Source organism: Silene latifolia, chromosome 7 (assembly GCF_048544455.1).
Source record: "Silene latifolia isolate original U9 population chromosome 7, ASM4854445v1, whole genome shotgun sequence".
Taxonomy (NCBI): Eukaryota; Viridiplantae; Streptophyta; class Magnoliopsida; order Caryophyllales; family Caryophyllaceae; genus Silene; species Silene latifolia.
The window spans coordinates 115,692,511-115,717,516 of NC_133532.1; the positions used below are offsets into that span (position 1 = coordinate 115,692,511).

General features: G+C 41.4%; 1 protein-coding gene across 2 annotated transcripts in view; it reads right to left on the reverse strand.

Moving 5' to 3' along the window:
* LOC141592644 (protein ACTIVITY OF BC1 COMPLEX KINASE 3, chloroplastic) overlaps positions 1 to 20,275 on the reverse strand; it is a 37,120-nt gene extending 16,845 nt beyond the window's left edge. Inside the window, exons 1-10 of one of the 2 annotated variants that reach the window (XM_074413382.1) lie at positions 20,115 to 20,275; positions 18,299 to 18,759; positions 17,743 to 17,970; positions 16,970 to 17,305; positions 15,464 to 16,019; positions 14,879 to 15,065; positions 14,425 to 14,791; positions 13,434 to 13,585; positions 12,079 to 12,166; positions 11,832 to 11,956 (exon numbers count right to left, since the gene is read on the reverse strand). In XM_074413382.1, the coding sequence (XP_074269483.1) occupies positions 13,457 to 13,585; positions 14,425 to 14,791; positions 14,879 to 15,065; positions 15,464 to 16,019; positions 16,970 to 17,305; positions 17,743 to 17,970; positions 18,299 to 18,718 (2,223 nt within the window). In that variant the 5' untranslated portion in view covers positions 18,719 to 18,759; positions 20,115 to 20,275 and the 3' untranslated portion in view covers positions 11,832 to 11,956; positions 12,079 to 12,166; positions 13,434 to 13,456. Of the gene's footprint in view, positions 1 to 11,812; positions 11,957 to 12,078; positions 12,167 to 13,433; positions 13,586 to 14,424; positions 14,792 to 14,878; positions 15,066 to 15,463; positions 16,020 to 16,969; positions 17,306 to 17,742; positions 17,971 to 18,298; positions 18,760 to 20,114 lie in introns of those variants that run through there. The other variant, XM_074413381.1, reaches the window with a different exon arrangement.
* Positions 20,276 to 25,006: the final 4,731 nt, after the last annotated feature.

Sequence of the window (25,006 nt, forward strand, 5' to 3'; positions counted from 1 at the left end):
ATGAGCACTGGTGGTTTAGCCAATATCTCCTTGATTCGGTCAAACGCCTTTTGACAATCATCATCCCACATGGTGTGGTCTGTTTTCTTGAGTTTCTTGAAGATAGGCTCGCAATAAGCTTTGATATGAATCGGCTTATATATTGTACCTTTCCCAGGAATCCTCTGACTTCTTTTTCTGTTTGAGGTTGTGGCATTTCGATTAGAGCTTTGATTTTCGAGGGATCTATTTCTATACCGCGTTGGCTAACGACATATCCCAGGAGTTTTCCGGATGTTACCCCAAATGTGCATTTCTGAGGATTGAGTCTCATGTTGTACTTTCGTAGCCTTGCGAAGAACTTGCGAAGGTTTGCAATGTGTCCCTCTCTTTCCTTGGATTTGACGATCATGTCATCTACATATACCTCCACTTCTTTGTGCATCATGTCATGTAGGAGTGTAGTTGCGGTGCGTTGGTATGTAGCTCCGGCGTTGATCAATCCGAATGGCATTACTGTATAGCAATATGTTCCCCATTGGGTGACGAATGCGGTTTTGTGCATATCTTCCATGGCCATCTTGATTTGGTTATAACCCGCATATCCATCCATGAAGGATAGTAATGCGTGGTCTGCAGTGTTGTCCACCAATATGTCAATGTGAGGTAGAGGGAAGTCATCTTTCGGACTCGCTTTGTTTAAGTCCCTGAAGTCAACACAAACACGGATTCTCCCATCCTTTTTGGGTACGGGTACTATGTTAGCTACCCAGTCAGAGTACTCGGAAACTTTGATGAACCCGGCTTTGAATTGCTTATCAACTTCTTCCTTAATCTTTAGAGCCCATTCTGTTCTCATTCGTCGAAGCTTCTGTTTTACAGGTTTGAAACCCAGCTTAATCGGAATCCTATGTTCGGCGATATCCCGTCGATCCTCGGCATGTCTTTGTAGGACCAAGCGAAAACGTCTTTGAATTCATTTAGGAGGTCTATGAAATCGGCCCTTTCGGTAGAGCTCAAGGTAGTCCCTATCCTAAGTTCTTTGGGCTCTAATTCGGTTCCTACGTTGATGGGTTCGGTATCCTCTATTACTGGTCCCCCTTCCCCTTCCTGTAATATTTCTTTGGCTACGTAGGGAGGTATTTCGGTTAAGTCTGGGTCTTGGTCATCCTCAGTATCATCATAAACAGAATTGCACTCGAAAGAACACAGAGAGTAAGCGTAACTCGATTTATTCATATTAAGATTTGAGTAAAGTTGAAACAAAGAAGCCAACCGATCCATGGTCGGTGGCGGTAAAGGAACGATGGTGGGGCATTCCCGAACTACCGTGACTACTCGATGCTAGGCTAGGAGAAACGAAGGGAGTGGGGATGACAGCAGGAGTAGACTCTCTTATGACTTCTCTAGACTCCGACTCTGACTCTGATTCCGACTCCGACTCGAACTCGTCGTCTTCTGGTTCTCCTTTGAACATCTCTCCTTCTCCAGTAGTGAGCTTGAAGAGCCTTCCTTGGTTGTTGGTCCATTTGATAGATTTTCTCCATCCTTTCTGCTGCTTTGTGTCGATTTCTGTGATCAATGCGGTGGGGTTGAAGCGATCGTCCTGAAGTATCATAGTAATGATCTCATCCGCGCGCCCTCGATGAATCGGTCCCCTCCAAATAATAGACTAACGGCTTGTTCGTCGAAGCAAGGTGCTTGACGGGTTTTGACGGTAGGAACCGTTTCGGGAGGAATGAAGTAGCAATCGTGAAATATCTCGATTCCGGCTAACTTCCTCTCAAGATAATGCCAAGGTTCGGGAAATCCGTGAAAGAGTTCTGAACTTCCTTCTTGAACGAAGTATCCATTTAAGGTGGGGAGATATGGCCTCATTTGGACTCCTATGTACTTGCGATTTTGGACTTGAGCGAGCATTTCGAGAACTTCTTCAGCTGTGGGTTTGTATCCTAGCCCAAGTGGTATCCTCGTCGAGTTGCCTTTCTTGTATGGTGCAAAGGTGTTCTTCCGAACTGGGTTTAAAGGCATTCCAGGGAAGTATCCCTGATTCTTGAGTATGTGGTTGACCACCAAGTTAGAGTAGGGATTATAGTATAAAGGTGCCAACTCACTTTCTATGACATTCACACTTTGGAAGCCCCCAAGTTCGTATATGGGATCCGCAAGGACTTGATTGTTTGATTGCTTCTCAATTATTGCCTTGATAGGCGACGAAGTGATCGTCACAACTTTGCCATTGAGTGGGATCTTGATCTTTTGGTGAAGGGTGGATGTTACCGCTTTGGAAGCGTGAATCCAAGGCCTTCCTAGAAGTATGTTGAATGAAGCTTCGATGTCCACTATTTGGAAGTTGACTTTTCGCTCGATTGGTCCCGTGGCTATGGTTAGGTTAGCAAGTCCAACCACTTTTCGTCGTGTACCGTCATATGCACGTACACCTTGATTGGTGGGAGTCCAATCTGACTCTTTCATGCCTAGTTTATATGCCGTTTTGAGGGGTATGACGTTGATCATGAGCCATCATCTACCAAAGTCATTGGCACATTCTTCTTTAGACAAATGACGGTGATGTATAAAGCAAGGTTGTGACTAGCGCCAAAAGGTGGCAAGTCTTCATCTGAGAAAGTAATAGGATTACTTAGCTTCGGTGATTCTTGGAAGACCAAGTTGACTACATCTTCGGGAGTAGAGTTATGCGCTACATTCAATTTGGCCAAAGCTTGCAGTAAAGCTTGGCGATGCGGAAATGAGCTTGCCACTAGTTGCCAGACTGAAAGATCAGCCTTGGTTTTCTGTAATTGCTTGAGCAAATGATCAGTGGGGTCGTCTTCGTTGTCATTTGGTGTGATGACGTTGGTTGGACCGTTTTGAGCGGTGCTTTGATATGGGCGACCCGAACGAGTTAGGTGATCCACATCTTGGTCTTCACCATTTTGGACTATTTCCTTGACCAAGGAGTTTTCAATGAGATATTCGTCTTCATCGTCATCGGCCCAAACTCCATTGATTGCAGCTAGTTCCTTTATCCTCATGATGTCACTTTCTAGTTGTATGATTTGATCGACTAGCTTATCGACCACGGCGACTACTTCTTGCATAGTGGCATTTTGAGAGAAGGTCAATGGTACGCGTTCTTTAGGCGTTGCCTTGGGATCGCGTAAGGTTGTTACCATGTTTTCTAGTTCCCACACTTGTCTATCCACACTCCTTGCCCATGTGATGAAGTCGGAAATGGTAGGGGAGATGGTAGAGTAGAGTCTTTCTTTCTCAATTGCATGAATTTCATTTTCGGTGGGAGAAATGAGATGTGAGCAATCTAAGGTAGATTCGTCACTTGTAATCACTAGAACTCCAAGAGGATTCTGAGTGTTGTTGGGCTTACCTCCTGGTGGAATTGGAAGTCGACCATCTTCAATCATATCCTGAAGCACGTGTTTCAACTTGTAGCATTTTTCCGTGTCGTGCCCCTTGCCCCTATGGTATTCAAGAGGAATTTTCATCCCGAATTTGGACTTCCTTTCGGTTCGGGAGTAGGCCCAATGGGTTGGAGTTTACCTTGCTTCATTAGTCTTTTTAGAGCGTTGGAGTACGTATCTCCAAGGTTTGTGAACTTCCTTGGTGGGCTAGTTTTCTTGGATGGCTCGAGAAGGTTAACTTCGTCGGTCTTGCTAGTAGAGCCGTATGAACGACTTGTGGACCCTTGATATCCTCGACCTACCGTTTTGGACAAGAGTCCTTTACGGATGTCGTCTTCAATTCGTGTCCCTAGTACAGTTAAGTCCTTGAAGGTCTTGATGTTTTGATATCTCAAATGGTTGGCATATATGGGCTTGAGATTGTCCACAAACTTTTCCACAAGAGTGGCCTCATCCGGGCGTTCAACTAGTTGGGTACTAGTCTTCCTCCACCTACTTAGAAAGTCGGTGAATCCTTATTTGTCATTTTGGGTAAGAACCTCTAGAGTGCGCATGTTGACTTGGATCTCGGCATTATCCGCGTATTGTTTCGAGAACTCGATTGCGGCGTCCTCCCAAGTAGCGACCTTTTTGTGATCTAAAGTGTAGAACCATTGCTTTGGGATGGTGTCAAGAGATGAAGGAAAGATCCTTAAGAACATCTCGGGTTTGATGCCTTTGATAGACATGTAGTCCTTGAAGGCGCGGATGTGGTTCAAAGGGTTCTCATGTCCTTTAAACTTAGGGATATCCATCATGCTAAAGTTAGTGGGCAATTTGGAATTGACGGCTTCATACTTACGATTGTTCTCCCTGTAAATGTCATCCCCCTTAAGGTACATCAATTGCTCCTCTAGGTATTGGAGTCTTTTCTCAGCTGCGGTTGTTCCTAGGACAGGATTCTCATCTTTAGACTCGTCATCGGAAAATTGTAGCACTCCACCTTTAGGGGGAGGTAGCTTTCCCTCTACATCAAAGATACGGCCTTCGATAAGCTCAAGGCGGTCATAGGTTTGTTCTTGAGTGATTTGCATTTGGGCTATCGCGGCCAGGATTCGATCATTACTTTCTTGAATTTGCTGGAGGTTCGTTTCATCACTTGACCAGGCATCTTGGAAATCGGATAAGAGATCGGCGACTTAATCAAAACACGATCGACCATTCTATCACACTTGCTAAAAGAGGAAAAGCTTTGACTCGTGAAGTGGGTGTGTGCCACTTGTGTTGAGTGAGTTTTGAAGAAAGACAAGGTCTTTGAAAATGTGTTCCTAGTCAACTGTAGTGTAGTTGCAGGAGTGGACTCGAAGTGAGGTTTTGAAATGGGCTTGTGGCCCGAATTTTGACTTGACAAACGGACAGAGTTTTGACCGGATTTTGCGCTAATTAAAGGCCTACTTTTTTTTCGAAATTTTGCTTAAAAATAAGGATTTTTATTTTTTTGAAAATTCGTCATGGTTTTGTTTAGAAGTGGCGATCACGTAAGATTTACACATTTATACAAGCATTATAACGGGATGCTGAGTGCATTTAAAAGGGTTTTGGTTTAAAGGGTGGGTTGCCATACCGAACCATCAAACCCGAAGTCTGTGGAGAGGCTCGTGCCGAACAAGAGTAAGGCCGATTCCTAGTCCATTTCCTCAAGTAGTGAAGGCCCTTGATACAAACAAGAGTAAGCATCATGGTATGGATGACGTCAATCGCTATCCATCTTTAAGCCCAAATAAGAATTAGGACCGTTTAGACGGGACGATTGGTCGAATGGGTTGGGTTGGGCCTAGGAAGGCCGAATAAACGGTCTAGGAAGACCGAGTTATGAAAACCGACAATTGTCTTGTACAAACTTATTCCCTAACCTTGTTCAAGTTTCACCCTTGCTACACGTAAGTGTATTGTCCCCAGCGGAGTCGCCAAACTGTGGACAGCGGGCCGCCCACGGGGGCGCTTGGTGAGAAACGGGGAACAAGCGTTTGCATTTTGTAAGGAGTCGCCACCAATTTTTATGGGAAATTGGAACCGTTCGAATACCTCGTGTCATGTCAAGACACAAAGTAGTGACATGAACACTAAGCAATCGTTACCCTTAGCATTCTATGTCTAGAATGACTCTCGTGGATGCCAATGAACACGGGTGCTCACGGAGATCTGGAGTAAGGGGTGAGGGTACGTATTAGGAAGCTCTTTTGATCGAACACCTAATCCCGCCCGCCTCGATAGCGGCCTCTACTAATGATTAGGGAAGTTATTCGTACTCGATATATCGTCGGCTATATGCATGCAATGCAACATCCATAGATTAATCCTAGCATGTGAAGATTTAACTAAGTCGGTGAACAATTAATTAGCACATAATTGGGTCGAAGTAGGATTTAAGTTGATTTACATGTGAGAAACATACAAATAATACAAGAAATAATGATAAATACAATAAAGAAAATTACGATAATTACATTGGATAGGGCGATTTATGTCGAAAATACCGCTAAAACGGATGATTTGAGAAAAAGGAATAAAAGAATAAAATACGAACAGAACAGAAGTGATACTACGAATATTAGTTAATTAATACATAAGCCAATTAAACTAGGTCAAGGCAGAAACGGAGTTCGGGACGTAAATCATCTCGAACAGCGCGCAGATCGCGCCCTCGGAAGAGGCGGCATTCTTTTGCGTTTCATTTAAGGGTGAGTTCTCGGGCCAGAAGCCGGAACTGCAAATCGTTAAGGTTAATTGTTAATTTTAAGGATTGATTAGATAATTGACTCGGATGAAAGTGATTTAATGCATTAATTACATGTGAATGATGGTCATAAAAACAGTAAAACATGAATGAGACGGAATTAAACGGATTAATTATGTGAAGGGACGATGTTAATGAATGATTAATTAGTGACATCGGTGAATGGAACAAACTAAACATGACGAATTAATGACAAATTAATGACGAATTAATGGATAAACAGATGAAAACTATATCAATGACGAATTTTAAACTCAATATGAACGAATTGAATCTCTAAAATCCGGGTTTGAATTTAATGACGAAAACCCGTAAATATGGATTATTTAGGATTTAAGGTCGGATTTATGATGATTAAAACATATTAATGATGAATAAATTATATACATGTGAATTATTGAACTATCATGTGAGAGGATTAAAGACAAACATACGAAAACAAATAAGAAAGACGGAATAACAGAGGATTTAAGAAGAAGAAAAGAAGCAGAAGCATGGCAGCCTCACGAAGAGGCGCAGCAGAATCGCGCTCCTTCAAGAGGCGCAGCGATTGCTTTGCGTCTTTTCTCGACGTCTCGTCTTCATCGGGAATCCGCAAAAACAGGTTTTAAAGACGGTTTTAGAAATCGGTTTTAATGAGGTATTTTCGACGTAAATCTTACATGAATGATATAATGAATAAAATACAATAAATAAATAAGGATTACACCCTCAGACTTACATGTTGACGGAACGAGATGAACTAAGAATCGACTAGTGAATGCTCGACGCGAATGCAAGGAAAGAGTGCCCTCGTAAGAGGAAAACGATTGATTAATTAAGATTGATTGAGTGTAGTTGGTCAAATTGGTCGGTCATGCAACGGAAAGGCTGGTACCCGGAAAGATCCGAGCTTACGTGGTCGGAAGTCCAAGCACGTAGGCGCCAATTAGTAAGAACGAAGTCTAGAATGCAAAGGGAGAAGAGAAGGGCGGACACTCGCGTGAGAAATATGAGGAACGAAAGCTCCTATTTATACTAATCACGTGAAGGAATAGGGTTTCGGAGACTCTTTGGAAGTGAATCTCGGAAAGATATAAAAAAGATACGTAAATCATGCAAAGAAGGGCCTGGGAAGAGGCGCAGCAGTCACTGCGTCTCTTGGAAGAGGCGCAGCACCTGCTGCGTCTGTTCCCAGGAGGTTTCCTCCTGCTGAAGAAAGATTTCCGCGTTTGAGTTATGGTAGGACGGAAATAATTCGATTATCTTTTGAAATTTACGGGATATTATTTGCCAAAAGATAAAATTTGTGAAATATGGAATAGAAATATCCGGAACATTCCAGAACATTCTGACTCGGGATTTAACAGCTATCAGAAAATGGAGACGGTTTTTGACCCGGACTCCGAATGTACTCTAATTACTGCCAAAACGACCGTATCAGGACGTAGATGACAACTAAGAGGTAGACATTAATATTTGAGCAATCACTTGACGATAATCTTACGGACTGTCACAAATCGTTCCGCGAATCAAACATGCGGCCCAATCATCACCGGGTGGTTTGCGGGAGGTGCAGAAACGAGGTGTCTACACCCTCCTTTTACACAATAATGCCAATTAATAAGTCATCTCCTTTCTCTTTCTACCTAACTCTTTAGTCATTTGTTTATTTTCCATAGCTCCACAACTCTAATTCCATTAATTCATATCAATATCTTATCATTCTCCTTATCATTTATCATCTCTCATCTTGCTTCACACTCACCCTTGTCACCATCAAGTCCACGCACTAACAGTTACTCTTCAATTAGTCGTATCTCCCTTTCGCATCTCTAGAAACCAAAATTCACTTCATACCGTTTGTCCAAAGAATTACACACTGGGCTCACCCCTTGATATTCCAACTTCCCAAACTTAGCCACTATCTACAAATCCACATCGCGACATAACTTCCTTTAAGTTCACTACATACCTCTCTTTCCTATCTTCTTACAACAACCTTCCATTACATATATCCTTAAGCAACTCTATCCTAGCTGTCTTCCTCCATAAATCCTTACACATCCAAATATGCCACTATTCGTATCCCTTATCTCAATCTTTCATTCTCATGCTTCTTTACACTTACATCACCCTTGCCCATATACACTTACTTTTATACTACTCAACACACGACTATATCACTCGTCATATCTCACAAAACATGCTCTTTACCTCGATTAGCTCATCATTCTTCCCTTTTCTTTTTCCACTATCCTTCACAACCACATTAACACATGTCTTCCTTACCCAACACATGTCCCTCATAAGCCGTCATTCTCCATGTCATAACTTCCGGTAACTTACGTATCAAGACCGTCTCACATATAAAAGAATGCGTTAAGACTCAAAACATACATGTGTATATACCCTACGACTCAAAACAATGTAAAAACATAGCCACCGGCTCAAAACAAAAGTAAGAACATAGCCACCGACTCAAAACAAAAGTAAGAACATAACCACCGACTCAAAGTGGCCGCCCAATGAGGTACTCAGTCGAGTACATAACATACTAGGTCGAGTACAAGGTACTCGGTCGAGTAACTATATTACTCGGTCGAGTTTTCGACTCAGAAGCAAACTCAATTGTCGCAGAAGGATTACTCGGTCGAGTATTGGGTAACCATCAAAACGGAATGTTACAGAGAGCATGTCGGGTTCGAAGCTATCTCGGGAATTGCTCGGGATTATTTCATGCAGCTATTTAAAACAGGGCACCCTAGGGATTTTGAGCACCTCTTGGATGGGATTGAAGGCAGAGTTACTAATTCCTTGAATAATATTCTGCGCAACGAGTATACCATCGAAGAGATCGAGATGGCTTTGAATCAGATACATCCTCTCAAGGCACCGGGACCGGATGGTATGAACGGCTTATTTTACCAAACCTACTGGCACATTGTTGGTAAGACTATTGTTCAATATGTTTTACGTATATTGAGAGGTGGAGCTATTCCTGATGGATGGAATTTTACGCATATTGTGCTTATACCCAAGAAGAAAGCCCCGGACAAAATGACTGAATTTCGACCTATTAGCTTGTGTAATGTAATATATAAATTGGTGTCAAAAGTTCTTGCTAATCGGCTTAAACTATTCTTAGGGGAAATTGTTTCTGAGAACCAAAGCGCTTTTACCCCGGGGAGACTTATAACCGATAATATTCTAGTTGCTTTTGAGCTTTTTCACCATATGAAAAATTCCAAAAATAAAAATGGTCACATGGCAATCAAGCTAGATATGTCGAAAGCCTATGATAGGGTGGAGTGGATTTTTCTCGAGAGGGTGCTTAGGAGGATGGGTTTCGAGTTTAGGTGGGTGGATAGAGTGATGGCCTGTGTCTCATCGGTTTCTTTTTCGGTCATGGTTAATGGGCAGCCCACTGAAGTCTTTAGGCCGGAGCGGGGTTTGCGTCAAGGGGACCCCCTTTCTCCCTATTTGTTCATTTTGTGTGCGGAGGTGTTATCGTAGTTGATAAGAAAAGCAGCTGAACGGGGTTCCATTCATGTTTTACGTGTTGCACCGGCTGCCCCGACCGTGTCTCATTTGTTTTTTGCAGATGATAGTATTTTCTTTGTCAAAGCTAATATCACTGAAGCGAACCATGTTAAGAGCATCCTTTCGGACTATAAGTGGGCATCGGGTCAAATGGTGAATTTTGATAAGACCACGGTATCCTTTAGTCGAGGCACGCGGGAGAGTGATAGGCAAGGGGTGGCAAATTGTCTCGGCATCCAGGTAGTGGAGGTACAGGAACGATATTTGGGACTCCCTACTATGGTGAGTCATTCTAGAAAGGTTGTGGCCGAAGTTATTAGGGACAAATTATGTAAGAAGTTACAAGGGTGGCGAGGTCAGTTATTTTCGAAGGCGGGAAGGGAATTATTGATAAAGGCGGTGGCCCAATCAATCCCGACCTATGCGATGAGCGTCTTCAAACTGCCGGCAAATTTTTGTGACGAACTACGTTCTTTGGTCTCTCGGTTCTGGCGGGGTTCAGCTAATGGGAAAGGAAAAATACCGTGGATAGCTTGGTCGAAATTATGCAAACCGAAATGCTATGGGGACTTGGGTTTTCGGGATTTCCATCAATTTAATATGGCACTATTGGGTAAGCAGGCATGGAGGCTTCTCACAAATCGTTCGTGTCTCATGGCTCGTGTATTGGGAGGGGAATATTTTTGTAATGGCGCTTTCATGTCGGCTGAACTTGGGGTCCATCCAAGTTATACATGGAGGGGCATATGGGAAGCTCGGGAGGTCCTCCGATTGGGGATTCGAAGGAGGATTGGAGACGGTATGAGTACTAGGGTATGGGTGGATCCGTGGATTTCTGGGACACAAACACGAAGGGTGCTCTCACCTAGGAACGATATGGGTACGGAGATGGTTGTAGCTGAGCTATGGAGTGCTGATGGCCACGGCTGGAATACTAGCAAGGTGCGTGAATTGTTTCTCCCTTTTAAACATGATCGAATCCTCAACATTCGGATTAGCCCATCAAAACCGAACGACTCATGGACATGGGAATTGGAAAAGGACGGTGAATACTCTGTGAAATCGGCCTATCAAGCAATAACCAACAGAGGAGAGGAGGACGTTGGCTCGTCGAGTAGAATGAAGGAGAGAAAGGTTTGGAACCGGATATGGAAAGCAAATGTTTTACCCAAGATGAAAGTTTTCTTTTGGCAATTATGCAATGAAGGTATCACGACTAAAAGGAACCTTGCAACTCGTATACATTCGGTGGATGCTATTTGTCCGGTCTGCTGCAGCGAGTTGGAGACTTGTTTCCATCTCGCGATGGGGTGTGGGTGGACGGGTGGGTTATGGGATAAGATGGGTCTTGAGGTGAAGGTGAATTCTGGGGCTGAGCGGGTGAGGGAGTGGGTGGAGGATGTGTGGAGGGAGATGGAGGAAGGCGAGATTGATTCCTTTATCATGGGGGGGTTGGGCGATTTGGGAGGCGAGAAACAAGTGGGTCTTCGAGCAAGCTAGAGTGGATGCAAATAATATGGCGAAAAGAGTTGAAAATTTGCAGCGAGAGATACGAGAGGTGGAGAACGATCAGGGAACTCGAACAAGCTCAATGACTACGATGACGGGATGGAGTAAGCCAAACGAGGGTTGGGTAAAAGTGAATGTGGATGCGGGAGTGAAGGAGGGATGGGGAGCGGGGTTTGGTGCGGTCTGTCGAGGGAGTGAGGGTCAGGTGCTGTGGGGACTGTCGGAGAGACGGAGGAGTACTATGGAGCCACGGGTGGCCGAAGCTGAAGCGGTCCTGATGAGTATGCAAGAGGCGAGACGAAGAGGCCGTACGAACATAGTGGTGGAAAGCGATTGCAAAAGCTTGGTTGATGTGTTGAAGACGAAGGAGACTGGACGGAGTGATTTCCATTTAGTTTTGCATGATATTTATCGTTTTTATAACTCTTTTGTTTGCATTTCTTGGAGTTTTGTTAGTCGAAAGTACAATAGAGTAGCGCACAAACTAGCTCACTGGGGTTCGATGCATTATGGTAGGAATAGTTGGGCCGGAGATTTACCTTGTATGGCTCAATCCTTGGTTAACTCTGATATTAATGAATGAGTAACCCACTCTTGGGATTTCAAAAAAAAAAAAAAGAATTTACTCTTTTACCTATTAAATGCTTTTGAATGACATCAAATTTACAGCAAATTTACAAACTATATTGCCAACGTTTTTTTGCCTCCAAATGTGGAAAAAATCTTCACTGCTTCTGAAAACATAATCATGCTGCCAAATTAACACACAGTGTATTAGTCGAACCGTATACAAAGGATAAAACATTCAATGTTGTCGCAAGTAAAAGAAGATAAGAGAGAAGGGTAAATTTTGTCTAGGAATTCAGAACTTACTATCGTATGGTCATATTGTGGACTCCATATTTCTTGCTTCAACAAAGTGAATCCCTAAATTGGCGTGGTATCGACCAAGTAGGCATATCTGTGAATGAAAAACTTTCAGAAAGAAGTAGCAATCAAGCAACGGAAGCACAGTAAACAGCAATTCGCACATACTCCATAATATCACCCCAAATTTCTGTTTCGGGGTATTTCTTATCTTCCAATTGTATTTTTGGGAAATCATTCTCAATGTAATGACGGAATAAAGCAGAAGGGTTCAGTAAAATGGATGCGCTTCTTTTTATTGTGTATCAGTCATTGGATGCAGTTCTCAGCGCAATTTTCGTCTTGGGTCATTCGGAAAAATCTTCTTTATGTTGCTAGCATCCAACCCCCTTACCAACGCAATTTGTGAGAACTGTTGAGGCACTGGGGTAATGTTGTTGTTGCATTGAGGACAACTGACTTAAAATGAATTTATTCTACAAGCTTTCCACTTCCATTGATTCAACATTGCAATTTGACATGGGTACGTCTATGTTTCAAAGGCCATTTTTTTAAAACGTTTCATGTTTTTAGCCTAAAATGAAATGTCATATCGCGTCGACACGCATCACATCACACAGCCAAAGCTAGTGTCGAACGACTGAAATTCTAAGTAGAAGGCATGACACGTAATCAACAGTGGGTATTAGGTGGATAAAAGAGATGATATGTTAGTATCAGCCAGGAAAGGTGTTATCAGCAATGTTGAAAATTCGAACAGTCTATACCTAGCATCGACGCAAGGAAGCTTAAATTATTACAGTACTAAGATGTATAGGGCAATTGCCAATTAACAATGTTAAGATTCCAAATTAACTACCTCAACGTAAGTTGAGAGCTTAATGCCTGCTTAAAATTCTTGGCGTTCAGCATTTAGAGTATGAGGTTAAAGATCATCGGAAAGTTAAGAATGACAGCAGTAGCTAGACTCGGTATAGTGACAGTCATTCAAAAGAACAAGAGCTTATCTGCTTTAATGTGCATCGTCACCCTTGATCACAAGATGCTAATGACCATAATAATTATGCCATCAAACCAAAGAAAAAAATAATAATCATGAGGAACAGACAAGAAACTTTCACATTGAACAAATAGCTTAAGTGAGTTCAGACACAGAGGACTCAAAAACATGCTAATTGTTTTCCTTCCCACATATACGACGAATACTAAAATCACAAGCAGTTATTCCTCAGACAAATGGCTATGTTAGTTTCATATTTTGTACAAATACATGTTTTATTTTCCATTTTTAACAGGGTTAGAGATACATTATTCTTTAATTTTGAATTATGATAGAATAAAGCAAAATGACTCAAACTAACCTCATGATTCTGAGTTAACCGCTCTATCTTTGTAAGCTTGTAGAAGTTGCAGGAACCTGCAGTATTTGTTGCAGGAAACGAGCTGCAAGGCGCTGAGTTATTCCATTAAGAACACGGCCCCCGAGATCACGTGCTCCACCTTGCTGAAGAATCTGCAACAATAAAGTTTAGCAGTTACCTAACCAACTGATGATAATACCTTAAAACATTACTACAAGAGTAAAAGATTACCTATGCATACACCCTCTACCTAATTAATATTAATCATTCTCAATTTCTCACATCTGGCGACAGTTACATCAATCTTCAGTCTCTTAAGACATGAGTGAATGTAATGAAACTAATGCACATCTGGCGACAGTTACATCAATCTTCAATCATCACAGTTACAAATATAGTGTGATGTGTATAGAACTTATACCACCACCAACTCACCTAACACCTCCATCGAACACATCCAGCTACTTGTCTGAGACTGTGACGTTACCTATCATTGTATAGTCAAATTTGACCCCAATTTTCTAGATCTAGTATATCACCATCAAATTCAACCACCAAAGGACGAATCACAGAAAGCACTGATTAAGATAAAGATATTTGATGATTCATAGTGGAGATAAGTGTACATCTGTGCCCCCGCCTTCTTCACCTCCTCATAAAAGCAGCCAACCACCACAGTCATTTTGATAATAGTTTGTATTGCACATTTGAGATATAATATAACTAGACAACAAGCAAAAATAAACACTGAAGATGTACTCCCTATTTCAGTGTAGACATTGATTGTTTTTCTACATTTTATGTGTAAGATAGATATATTAAAGTTACTAGATATCACAAAAGCAACAAGTTAAAAGTCACCCTAAATTTTCTGAACCTGAGTTCTCAACACCCCTTAGAGGTGCCAGCTGCCACAAGGAAGTAACAGCCTTCTGCTGTTACAAACATAAACTTATAAATGCAAACATAACTGAAATGAAGGTGGTGTTACCTGTAATATAGGTTGTAGAAGAGAAGGGTCAAAGTTATTTGAGGACTGCAGAAGTCCCCAAACCCTTAGTACTTGTCCTCGAAGTTCCAACATACTTAACTGTTCAGCATCACTTATTGCTAATGGTCCAGTTGGTCTGCCATACGTTACAAAAGTTCTCATAAACTCAGGTAATGCATTGTATGCATCCATCGCGGAGCCCAACATCAGAGCTTCTGTAACTCGAACAGTTTCTCTTATCACTAATACCCTTAATTGCTCACCATCTGGTCCCAGCAATAACTTAAGAACAGGCTGCAATGCATCTTTTGAAGAAAAATCCCTATCCTTGCTCCCCTGAACAAGTAAGTTTTCGAGCCTATTCCACCTGTGCAAGTTTCACTAACATAAGCCATAAGAGATTTAAACAGTCAATTTACAAAATCACTTTCCATAAAGGTTAAACGCCAATAACCTGAACTTTCCATCCTTGAATAGCAACTCAATAAGAGCATCTCTCAGGTAGGGATTCTGATCAGTCAGAAGCCTCTTCGCAAAATATGGATAAGAAGCAGCTAGAACTTTAAAATTAGGATCAGCGTTGAGAGCTAAACCTTCTAGCACAGTAAGGGATCTTAGTATCAATGCATAGTATGCAGGTACTGCAATAATGTCGAGGAAGAAAAGCCATCAGACACATAATGCACATCATATAAACAATAAGATAAAAAAATCTGGGTCTGAAAATCATATTCCCTTCATCGCATTTATATTGTCCCAAACTCCCAGTTGAACAATGATGTAAAATTTGTCAATTCTGGTTTATTAAAACTACAATCTCCAGACGAGTAGTTTTATTTTATTTATTTTTAAAAGTTGTAGTTATAGTATATTGAGAGAAAACATCCATCAAAGTTGACACCATTTGACCATCAAAGTCCAATGGGAACACGATACGAAAGGGATGCAGGGTGCATTCTTGAAGAATTTCATGACACCTCCAATGGGGATTGGGAATGTCGGATGTTTAAAAGTTAAAATAGATCAGAGAGAAGCTTACCATTGAAAGGATACTGATAAAAAACAGCCCCAAGACCATCTACAAGAGTTTTGAAGTTGAGTTCACTAACGGTTGAATTAAGAGCATCATCAAAGAAACCTTGCAATGCAGGTACAATAGGGGAAACATCAACATCAGGAGAAAGGAACTTAAGGGCATAATAATCACGAGCCATAGCTTCATAATCACGATTAACCAAATGGACAACATGACCAATAATAGCATATCTTGCTTCCTCTGGTGTTTCACTCATCATTCCAAAGTCAATAAATGCCAGCTTTCCATCAGGGGTTGCCAAAAGATTGCCAGGATGAGGGTCCGCATGAAAATATCCATACTCAAGCAATTGTCTGAGACTACACTGGATACCTGTGTTGACAAGATCCAATACCGACAGTCCCTGACTCTCGATTGCAACTTGTTCACTTAGCTTGACGCCATTCACCCACTCCATGGTCAAGACTTTGGCACTAGTGTAGTCCCAGAAGATATCAGGAACAAAAACATCGGCCTTGTCGGTATACAACTTTTTAAATCTTCTCGCATTCTTACCCTCCTGCACATACCTGTATAAATTAACAATCAAATCCAAAGAAAGATCATAAAACAAATAATATCACAAATTCAAAACCAGAATACTGAGAAGATATACATCGCAAGTTCACACCCATTGAAGACTCTTTTTTAAAGCATTATAACAGAGTTCCAACTTTTTTACGAACTTTTCAGAAGCTTATTCGGAATTATGATTGCCTAATTTGATATGAATTATGTAACATCTGATGCGCAATAATAGAATACGCTTAAACCGATTCACTAATATCACTATTCCTTGGGGTTTGAGCCTATTTTACTTCAACGCTTCACTTAGCTATCATGCCGTATGTCTTAACACGTCTAGCGAGCAATGTAACACAGAATACGTGTCTGACACGCCAAAATGAGACAACGCCTACACTAAACTAAGATCCTTTGAATTTCAACGGTGTAGAGCTAGAAAAGAAAAGGAAAAAAGACGGAAAAATTAATAGAAAATTAGAAACAAACAACTTTGAAGAAAAGTTAAGAGAAAGGCATGGGTGAGACAACAAGTACCGGGTTAAAAGAAAAAGGAGGTAGTTTTTGCATGACTAGTTTGAATATTTTACAAAACGTGTAGTAATCGTGTCTAAGAATTGATCAATACACTTGTTAGACTGGATTTGTGTGTCGGTTAAACTTTTAAAATGGAGCGTCAGACACTTGAAACCGTGTCACACCCAATACTGTGTCAACAAGTCGGAGTAACATAGGTTTGAGTGAATCTGGAAACCTTGTTCAGAATCAAGCTAACAAGCCATTAAGCTATAAACTTCCTCCTGCAACTCTATCAGCAACACATTGTTTAAGCATGTACACATATTTGCAGGGGCCTAGCCCTCTCTAAAGATGCAGGCTAATGGCATGTGGTTGGGAATAGATAAACGGCATCCTATTACACAATTCTGTCAAAGAAGGAAGTTTTACCTGTACATAGTTAAGCTCTTGATATACTCTTCTGCCAAATTCGTCAACTAGAGCAACGACATCACTGGTGATTATATCTACATATTTATTTATCAGATGTGCTATTCCCCTTATCAAGTAAAAATCAAGACCTATGGCCTCTTCAATCCCAGGCCTCTGCACCTTGACAGCAACCGTCTGACCAGAATACCTTAACTGAGCTTTATAAACCTGACCCAAACTAGCAGCTGCAATTGGATATGGAGATATGTTTGAATAAACATCTTCAAGTGAGAATCCCAGCTCTCCCTCAATGCATTTGAACGCCTCCGCATTTGAAAATGTTGGCAAATCATCCTAAGCAATAGAAAGTAATAAGAGTACATGTTCAAAACAATTTAAGAAAAGCTAAAAAAACACAGGAAGGACGACATACATGTGAACACAACCTCCCTTCCCTCTCTCCCTTTTACCTAACCCTAAACAGGAGCTTTTGAGATACTGGGATAATGTTAATTGCATGACACATGCTTATATAACGTCACTACCAGCTCTGTTCAGTGCGGACACTGCAGTAAATTTTCTTATTTTTGTACTCAATCCAAGCTGAAGTTTCACAGCTTAACGCTGAAACTTTTGGACACCAAGGATTAGGGTCTATCCTTCAGGTGGTCACTATTCAATATTTTAATGAATCCAGTGAGTCGGATACAGTACAGCAATATTTGACTGCTAAGCACTTGGAAATTGCAAATTGCAAGTTAATAACCTAAAACATGAAAAGACAGAGATACCTGAAGTTGAGAGAGTTCCTCAAGATACTCCGGGGGACATATATCAGGCCTGGTAGATAAACCCTGACCAATTTTGACAAAAGTGGGTCCTAAAGAAGTGAAAATTTTTCTCAACTCAGTTGCTCGCATGGTCTTGTTTAGGTCAAGCTGGCCATTTTGTTTGTCCAGCCAGAGTTTGAAAGCAAATGAACCCAAGCCGACTAATATTTCAGATGTCCTTTGCAAAACCTATCACAAGTGACAAGTCGTTAGTGACATTGTTCCACATACTTCTTGCCAAAAAAAAAACTACCTCCACTCCTAATTTATTACCTCATTTGACTTTTGTTGTCAACAAATGTCAATTTCGACCTTTAATTTCTCCAAGTATATAAAGAGATATAATGTGGAAAAAAATAATTTGATTTATCAAAACAGCTTTTTGTATTACTAATTTTAAGAAGTTGTAATTGTTGTATATTATGAGAAGACATTAGTCAAAGTTGACAGTGTTTGACCACCTAAGTCAAATGAGGAAGATATAAGTGGGATAGGGTAGTAAAAAGTTCTTGCGCACCCTAATGGGACGTGAGCCATATTTAGTTGCCAGCATCTCTGGGGTGTATACAGAACAAGCAACAGCTCTGGCCATGGCCTTTGCCTCAGCTTGCATATCATCAGCCATATCTCGGCCAAATTTGACAACAGCAACGGGCGCTTCTCCTGCTGACTTCTTCTCTGATTTTATTACACCATTTATGTTGCCGCTGTTTCTATCCGTCCTCTCACTGAGAGAAGGTCCCGAGCGTGCATTAGCCTCCACCAGAGCTGAACGAGTTAAGGCTCTGGATTTACGCCTTTGTCGGCTCCATCTGAGAGATCCTTTCCTTTTCATAATATTAACGACGGATATGTGACTTTCATGGTTGCTGAAGCTTAATGAAAGCGATGACGAAACTGCCGTAGGAGGTGTGAGAGGACCCGTAATAGTAGCCATGAACAGAATACTGTCTATCTACTGACAGCTAAACCCCGTACCTATAATGCCACCAAAAAGATAAGGTTATCTATTATGTTTAAAAGGTATTGCAAGAAAAATATGTTGTTCCAAACTAAGCTTTTGTAGAGCTAATCTGGGTATATATTGCTGACAATTATGAAACAGTGGTAATCTCAAATTCTCAATAGCAGTTAGCTGGTTGCCACATAATACAACTTACAACAACAACATTACCCCAGTGCCTCAATGGCTCCCGCAAATTGCGGGGTAAAGGGGGGTCGGATGTACGCAGTCTTACCCTTGTGTTAGCAACACAAAGAGGCTGTTTCCGAATGACCCAAGATGAAAATTGCGTCAAGAACTGCATCGAAGGACCACTACTTCACAAGAGAAAGAAGCGCAGCCACTTTATATTGAACAAAAATTTGCACCAAAATAACAACAAAACATACAGTCATTCTAGTTTCAGTAGAGATGAAGTTTAGTTTCGAAAACATTTACAGTCTATTTTCAGTATTTACAGTCTGAAGATTTGTAGTCATTCTATGCAATTGCAGACATAAACTTCATTACTGGCCATCTTGTAACTGTCTGAATGACTACAAAATTAAGGTTGCACACACCCTACCCCCTACACCCCCATTTGCGGGAGCCCTTAAGGATTGGGGTAATGTTGTTGTGCCGCAAACAACAAAAGAAGCAAAAAAGAGCAATAACAAATAAAACAAATAGGATTAATTGTCAACCTTTTACATATGCCCTATATGAGTATATTCAGGGTTAAACAATTTCCAAAACCATAAATCACACATAAACATGAAACTAATACAGGAATTCAACAGGCGAAGCCAAAACGAGAAACAACACACAGAAAACAAAACTGCAGATTGAAAGAGCAGTAGACCTGGACACTTCAACCCAAAAGCCGACTTAACCAAGTTCAATTGCACCAATAGCATTACACTAATTCAAAGCCACTCAGCTTAAAACACAAGACACCCAAAACAAAATCACTATAATCCCACTTCATCCCTTTCCCAATCCATCTTTTACCCTTTCGACTCGATATCAACGTAAATTTCAGAGCTTCTGAGTTAAAAAGCTCACAGCAAAACTATAAATGTCAACAAAGTTTCAACCATCACAAAACAATAAACTAAACAATAATATTGATACAAGGGCATCACAATTCAACAACAAAATTCAAACCCACAAATATAAACATGAAATTGGGGAAATGGGTTTGATAAATTACTTCAATTCTAACAAAACCCAACAATAAAACTACTTTACATATCAAGATTAAAACTTGGGAATTGTTGAAATTGAAGTAAAGTACCAAAATCAATAGAAATTAGGGTGAATTGAATACAAAAAATTGAGAGAGAAAGACCTTATTGTAGAATGAATTTTGAGTTAAACAGCAGTTAAACAGGAATTAGTATGAACTAAAAATGTATATAGAGGACTAGAGGTTGGTTTAGTTTGATGGCTATGAAAATGGGGAACTCATGACCACCACAAGAACGAACCTTGTTGGTTTATTAGAACTTCACGTACTCTTTTAAGCAAGCCTTTTGTTTCTAAAAAATAAAATATCCCATTTTTGTTTTGTTATTTTGGGAAAAGATAATCTTTGTTAATAAATTGAGAGAGACATTTAGTGAATTGATATCAATTACAATTGATTTTTAGTGAATTGTAAAATTAATATTGTTAAAATAATTGTAGGGTAGATTAATAGTTTGGAATCTTGATCATCGTGATCGCCTGAAAAAAATTTTGACTCAAAATTGTATTTTTTGGCTTCAAATTGAAAAGTTGTGCCTTAATCCTCTACCTCATAATTGGTTTCAACCTAATTTTCATCTTTTTTGCATAATAAATCTAGCAAAATGCTCTTGATAATCTCTAATAATCACTCATAATTTACATCCATAGTGTCATGGTTTGGTACTAGTAATGCATCATGGTGTGCATACTTACTTACCCACACCAAGGCAAGGCTGCAAGCAACAACGGGCTCGTTCTAGTGAGTGATTGGCCACTAGCACGCTTCTCATGTCTCGGGTTATGTGTGAGCAATAAGATTATTGAAAGTTATAAATGTAAGCAATAAGATTATTGAAAGCAAGTAACAAGCGTTAACAATTTTAAAGGTAGGAAATGATTTTCATTATTTAGCACCCCCTAAAGTGACCTACTTGATAGTACAAGACTTGTAGTAATATATGTTCATTGTGCAAAATAGCGATATGTTTTCTTTTACTCTATAAAATATGCTAAATTTAGAATCACACCCAAATCTCTTAACACCATGCATGTCTTCCACAAGTATAAATTGTTGTCTGCCGAGTTGATGAGGAAGGTAAAAGGCTTTTCGTGGTAGTTTACTCCTTAAGTCACTCTCGGAAGTTGTTCCTCCTTACGCTTACGTTGGTCTTTGTTTGGGTTGTTTTCCACCACAAATTTACTCGATGACGTGAGGACATGCGATTGAGGCAGAATATTAGTAAAAGATTGATGACATGGCTTCACAAATATCTTAAGGAAAGCCTAACTGAAGTCAAGCAAACGGAGTCAAGCCCACAAGGCTCGATCAAATAACAAATTCCAGGAAGATAGGGAAGTTGAGCAAAGGTAGGGAGTGGGCATTGAGGAGGAGCGTATCAAGGAAAGAGGATATAAATACCAAGCAAAGTCAAGCAGCAAAGGGCATTCATTCACTCACCAAATCACAACTCCATAAAATCATCAATCATTATCACCAAGGAGCATTAGTCTTATTTCCTTAGAATCACCATTAGATCGACTCACAATTGACCGCTTTAACCCACCTTAAATAAAATAACTAGTAGGTAATTTTTTATCAAAGCAATTTGGCGCCCACCGTAGAGCATAGTGGTCATATTAAGTTAACAGTAAGCCTATGTCCGGATCAGATCAGATCATCTCCAGCGCCCAGGGTTCCACCTTCAGCGTCCCAGGTTCAACCTCGCAGCCACCTCTGGTGTGATCCCTTTCAGTCGCAGCAGGAACGATAAAGCCAGCAACCTTCATCAACAGAATGGTTACCACCAGTCAGCCAGCCAAGGTAACCCCGGTACCAGCTAAGCCGCCGCATTCACCCAAAACCTCAGATGTAGGAGCAGTGCGCACAAGTAAGGTGTCGGGTGTACCCAGGCAGATAAAGACCAGTAGGGAGAACAACCCATTCAGATCAGGAGGAACATCGGAGGTCCCTCAGCGTGCTGGAACAACACCACCAGATGCGTGGCAGCAGCTACTCCGGGATATGAATAGAATACACCGTGCCGTGAAGAACTTGTAGAGGAATAATAAGATCCTGCAAAAGGATAACCAGACCTTGAAAGATAGGATGGATGCAGCGTCCCAGAATAAGGTGCTCTAGGAGACAGTAGAGCATACGCCAGATCAAGAAACGCTCAGAGGGAACCCGGGAAGGTCCATTCCACATGAGTTAGTCACCAGGTTAGATTTAGGGGTGGTGTCACCATCAGGAGTAATGCTACCAGGAATGATGCCACCAGGAGTGACACCAGAATGGATTATGCCACTAGGAGTGATACCACTAGGGATGATGCCACCAGGGGTGACACTTACACCAAGAATGGTACCTCCACTAGGAATACCACCACCAGCAGAGGCAATCGAACTTATGGGATTGGGAGCCTTGACACCCGGTTTTACCTCACTCTTCAGCGGTGCACCGCCCATATTGGGGAACCCCAAAGGTGAATTCGATGTAAACAACGCTCTCTCACGAGTAAATACGTACACGCAGCAGGCTCTGGACGTACAATTGAGACCCATCATAAACGCAACCCCGCTATCTAGCAACTACGTTGTTCCACCATATGCCTCAGAGGGAACATCAGCAGTCGCAAACCCCTTTGTCTTCTATTCGCCAATCCATAATCTGCCTATAGGAACATGTGCTCAAGTGGAGCACCAGCTGCAGGAACTAAGGGCCATGCTCATCAAGGTGTCTAGAATGCCCCGACCCATGGAGGTAGCAGCACCAGGGAGTTATGCATACTCTCCCTTTGTGGATAGCATATCACTTGTTAGCATGCCTAAGGGGTTCACTCCGCCAACCATGACCCTCTATGATGAACAGCTGATCCATCGGACCACATCAACCAATACAAGCAGAAAATAATGGTGGTCAGAACGACCGACTCTTTGAAGGAAGCGTGTATGTAATACCCGTCCTTTTAGGGACTCGTTGACCAACCTTGACCAACCTTTGGGGCAGGTGATAATTGTTAGGAATGCGTGCAAGAGGTGCCTTGTGTCTCGTTTAGCCTTAGGAGTGGGTGGTACTCGATAGAGTAGAGGCTACTCGATCGAGTAGCTTGGGTACTCGATCGAGTAGGGGCCACTCGATCGAGTAAGTGGGTTACTCGATCGAGTAGCGTCTTTTCAGCGAGGGTTTATAATCGTGTTTTGATAAATCGCAAATCATTTCCGCCTCTTTCCTTCAGACCTAGATGTCGCCTTTCTCCTTTCCCTTCACCATAACCTCTTCCATGAGAGCTTTTGAGGATGTTAGTGCCTTGGGGATGCGTTGCTTGAGTCGGGTAGCGGTCTTAACGCCAAACTAGGATGCGTAGGTATGTCATCGTTATCATCTTTGTCTTTGTTGTTCCTTGTAGGGTTGTCTTGGTAGTAATAGGCTTGTATACTGTTTGTATAGGGATTGTTTGCTTGGTTGATGTCGTATGGTTGATCGAGGAATCGCTGCTTTTGGTTGAAGGTAGGTTCGCCTACTCAGTTTCTGTTGGTTGTCTAGTATGTCAGTTGTTGTATTGTTGTGATCGTGTGGCTGAGTATATGTGGTAGTCGGTTGGTTGTGTTGTTTCGTTGGTTGTTGTTGTATTGCAGCTGTCTGTGATTGTTTGTCTCTGATTTTCGAGGTGCGTCCTCGGCTAAGTGGAGTCACTTGTGGGAGTGGCTTCACGCCCTAGTTTCGCCCTCCGTGTAACCCGCCACGGGAGGGGATGTGCACATTAATGGGATGGGGTTATCGCTCGGTATGATGAGCGGGGCTTAGGTGGGAACGGATGCGGTCCCCCACTGGCAGGGCTGGTCCAGTGGACAGTCGGTGACGGAGATTGATTGGAATGAGTATGACTGTGTGTGTATTTGGTTGTGTTTGTACTTTGTGACGGTTGATTGTCGTGTCTTGCCTCAGTTACTGACTTTGTGTGGTTTGCCTTGTTTGTCTTGTGTGTCTGCCGTGATCCCTTATGATGAGCAGTCCGTCTTAGCAGGTGTTGTCTTGGATGCTTTTTGAGTCGGGTCGGGATGAGTCCTCACGAGTAAAACAGAAGTAGTATATAATTGATGAGTTGTATCTTTCTTTTAGTAGTTCAGCTGTAGCACCTGTAATATAATTGTAAATGTTCTTTTATCGACTTTTGATGATTACTTTCCTCGGGCAACCGAGATGGTGATGCCCTTATATGGTAAGGAAGGTCTGGCTAAGGCTCCTCGGTATATGGGGGTGTCACAGTGTACGTGTAAAGGCTTGGGTCAACCCTGTAAGGGCAGCCCTGCGATGGTTTGAGAATTTGCCTAACAGATCCATCTCCACTGATGTGTGCCTTATTTATGCGTTTTCTCTATCATTCTGCATGTATTTCTATGCATATTAGGTAGCAGCTAACTACTATTCTCCCATGAATTGGCTACTTTGGGTTATTTTGTATTCTATGCATATATTGAACCTGAACGTGCAATTTTAAGGAAAATAATTGTCCCCAGAGTTGCATTTTAGACAATAGTGAAGCTGAAGCTCGGAAACTATCATCTTGGAGTGCGTGAAGTGATGTCGTCGTTTTAGTATCAAAAATAATTACTTAGGACAACTAATAGAAGTTAGCGGAAGTAGGGTCGATCTCCACAGGGAGGCTAATGTATCTATCTACTAATTACGTTTGTCTAGTAACAAATGGGGGTTTTAAAGTTGATTTCTAAACTAATGAAGATTAAGGCAAGAGAAATAGAGAAAAGAGCAGTAAAAGCAAAAATAAGCAAGAATGTAATCAAGTAGAGAGAAATATGTTAGGAATTCAGTTCACCATGGCAGTTTACTAACTCGGTCATAAATAGTTCAGACGATCTACTGTGAGAAGGGCAAGGGAAAGGTCTTTCTGGTCCGCTATCTATCCTAGATTACAACTAACTTAACTTCTGTCCTCATTAGGGTAGTCTACTATTCATAACAGGTCTGTTCATTCCAATCTTTCGATCTAGGAT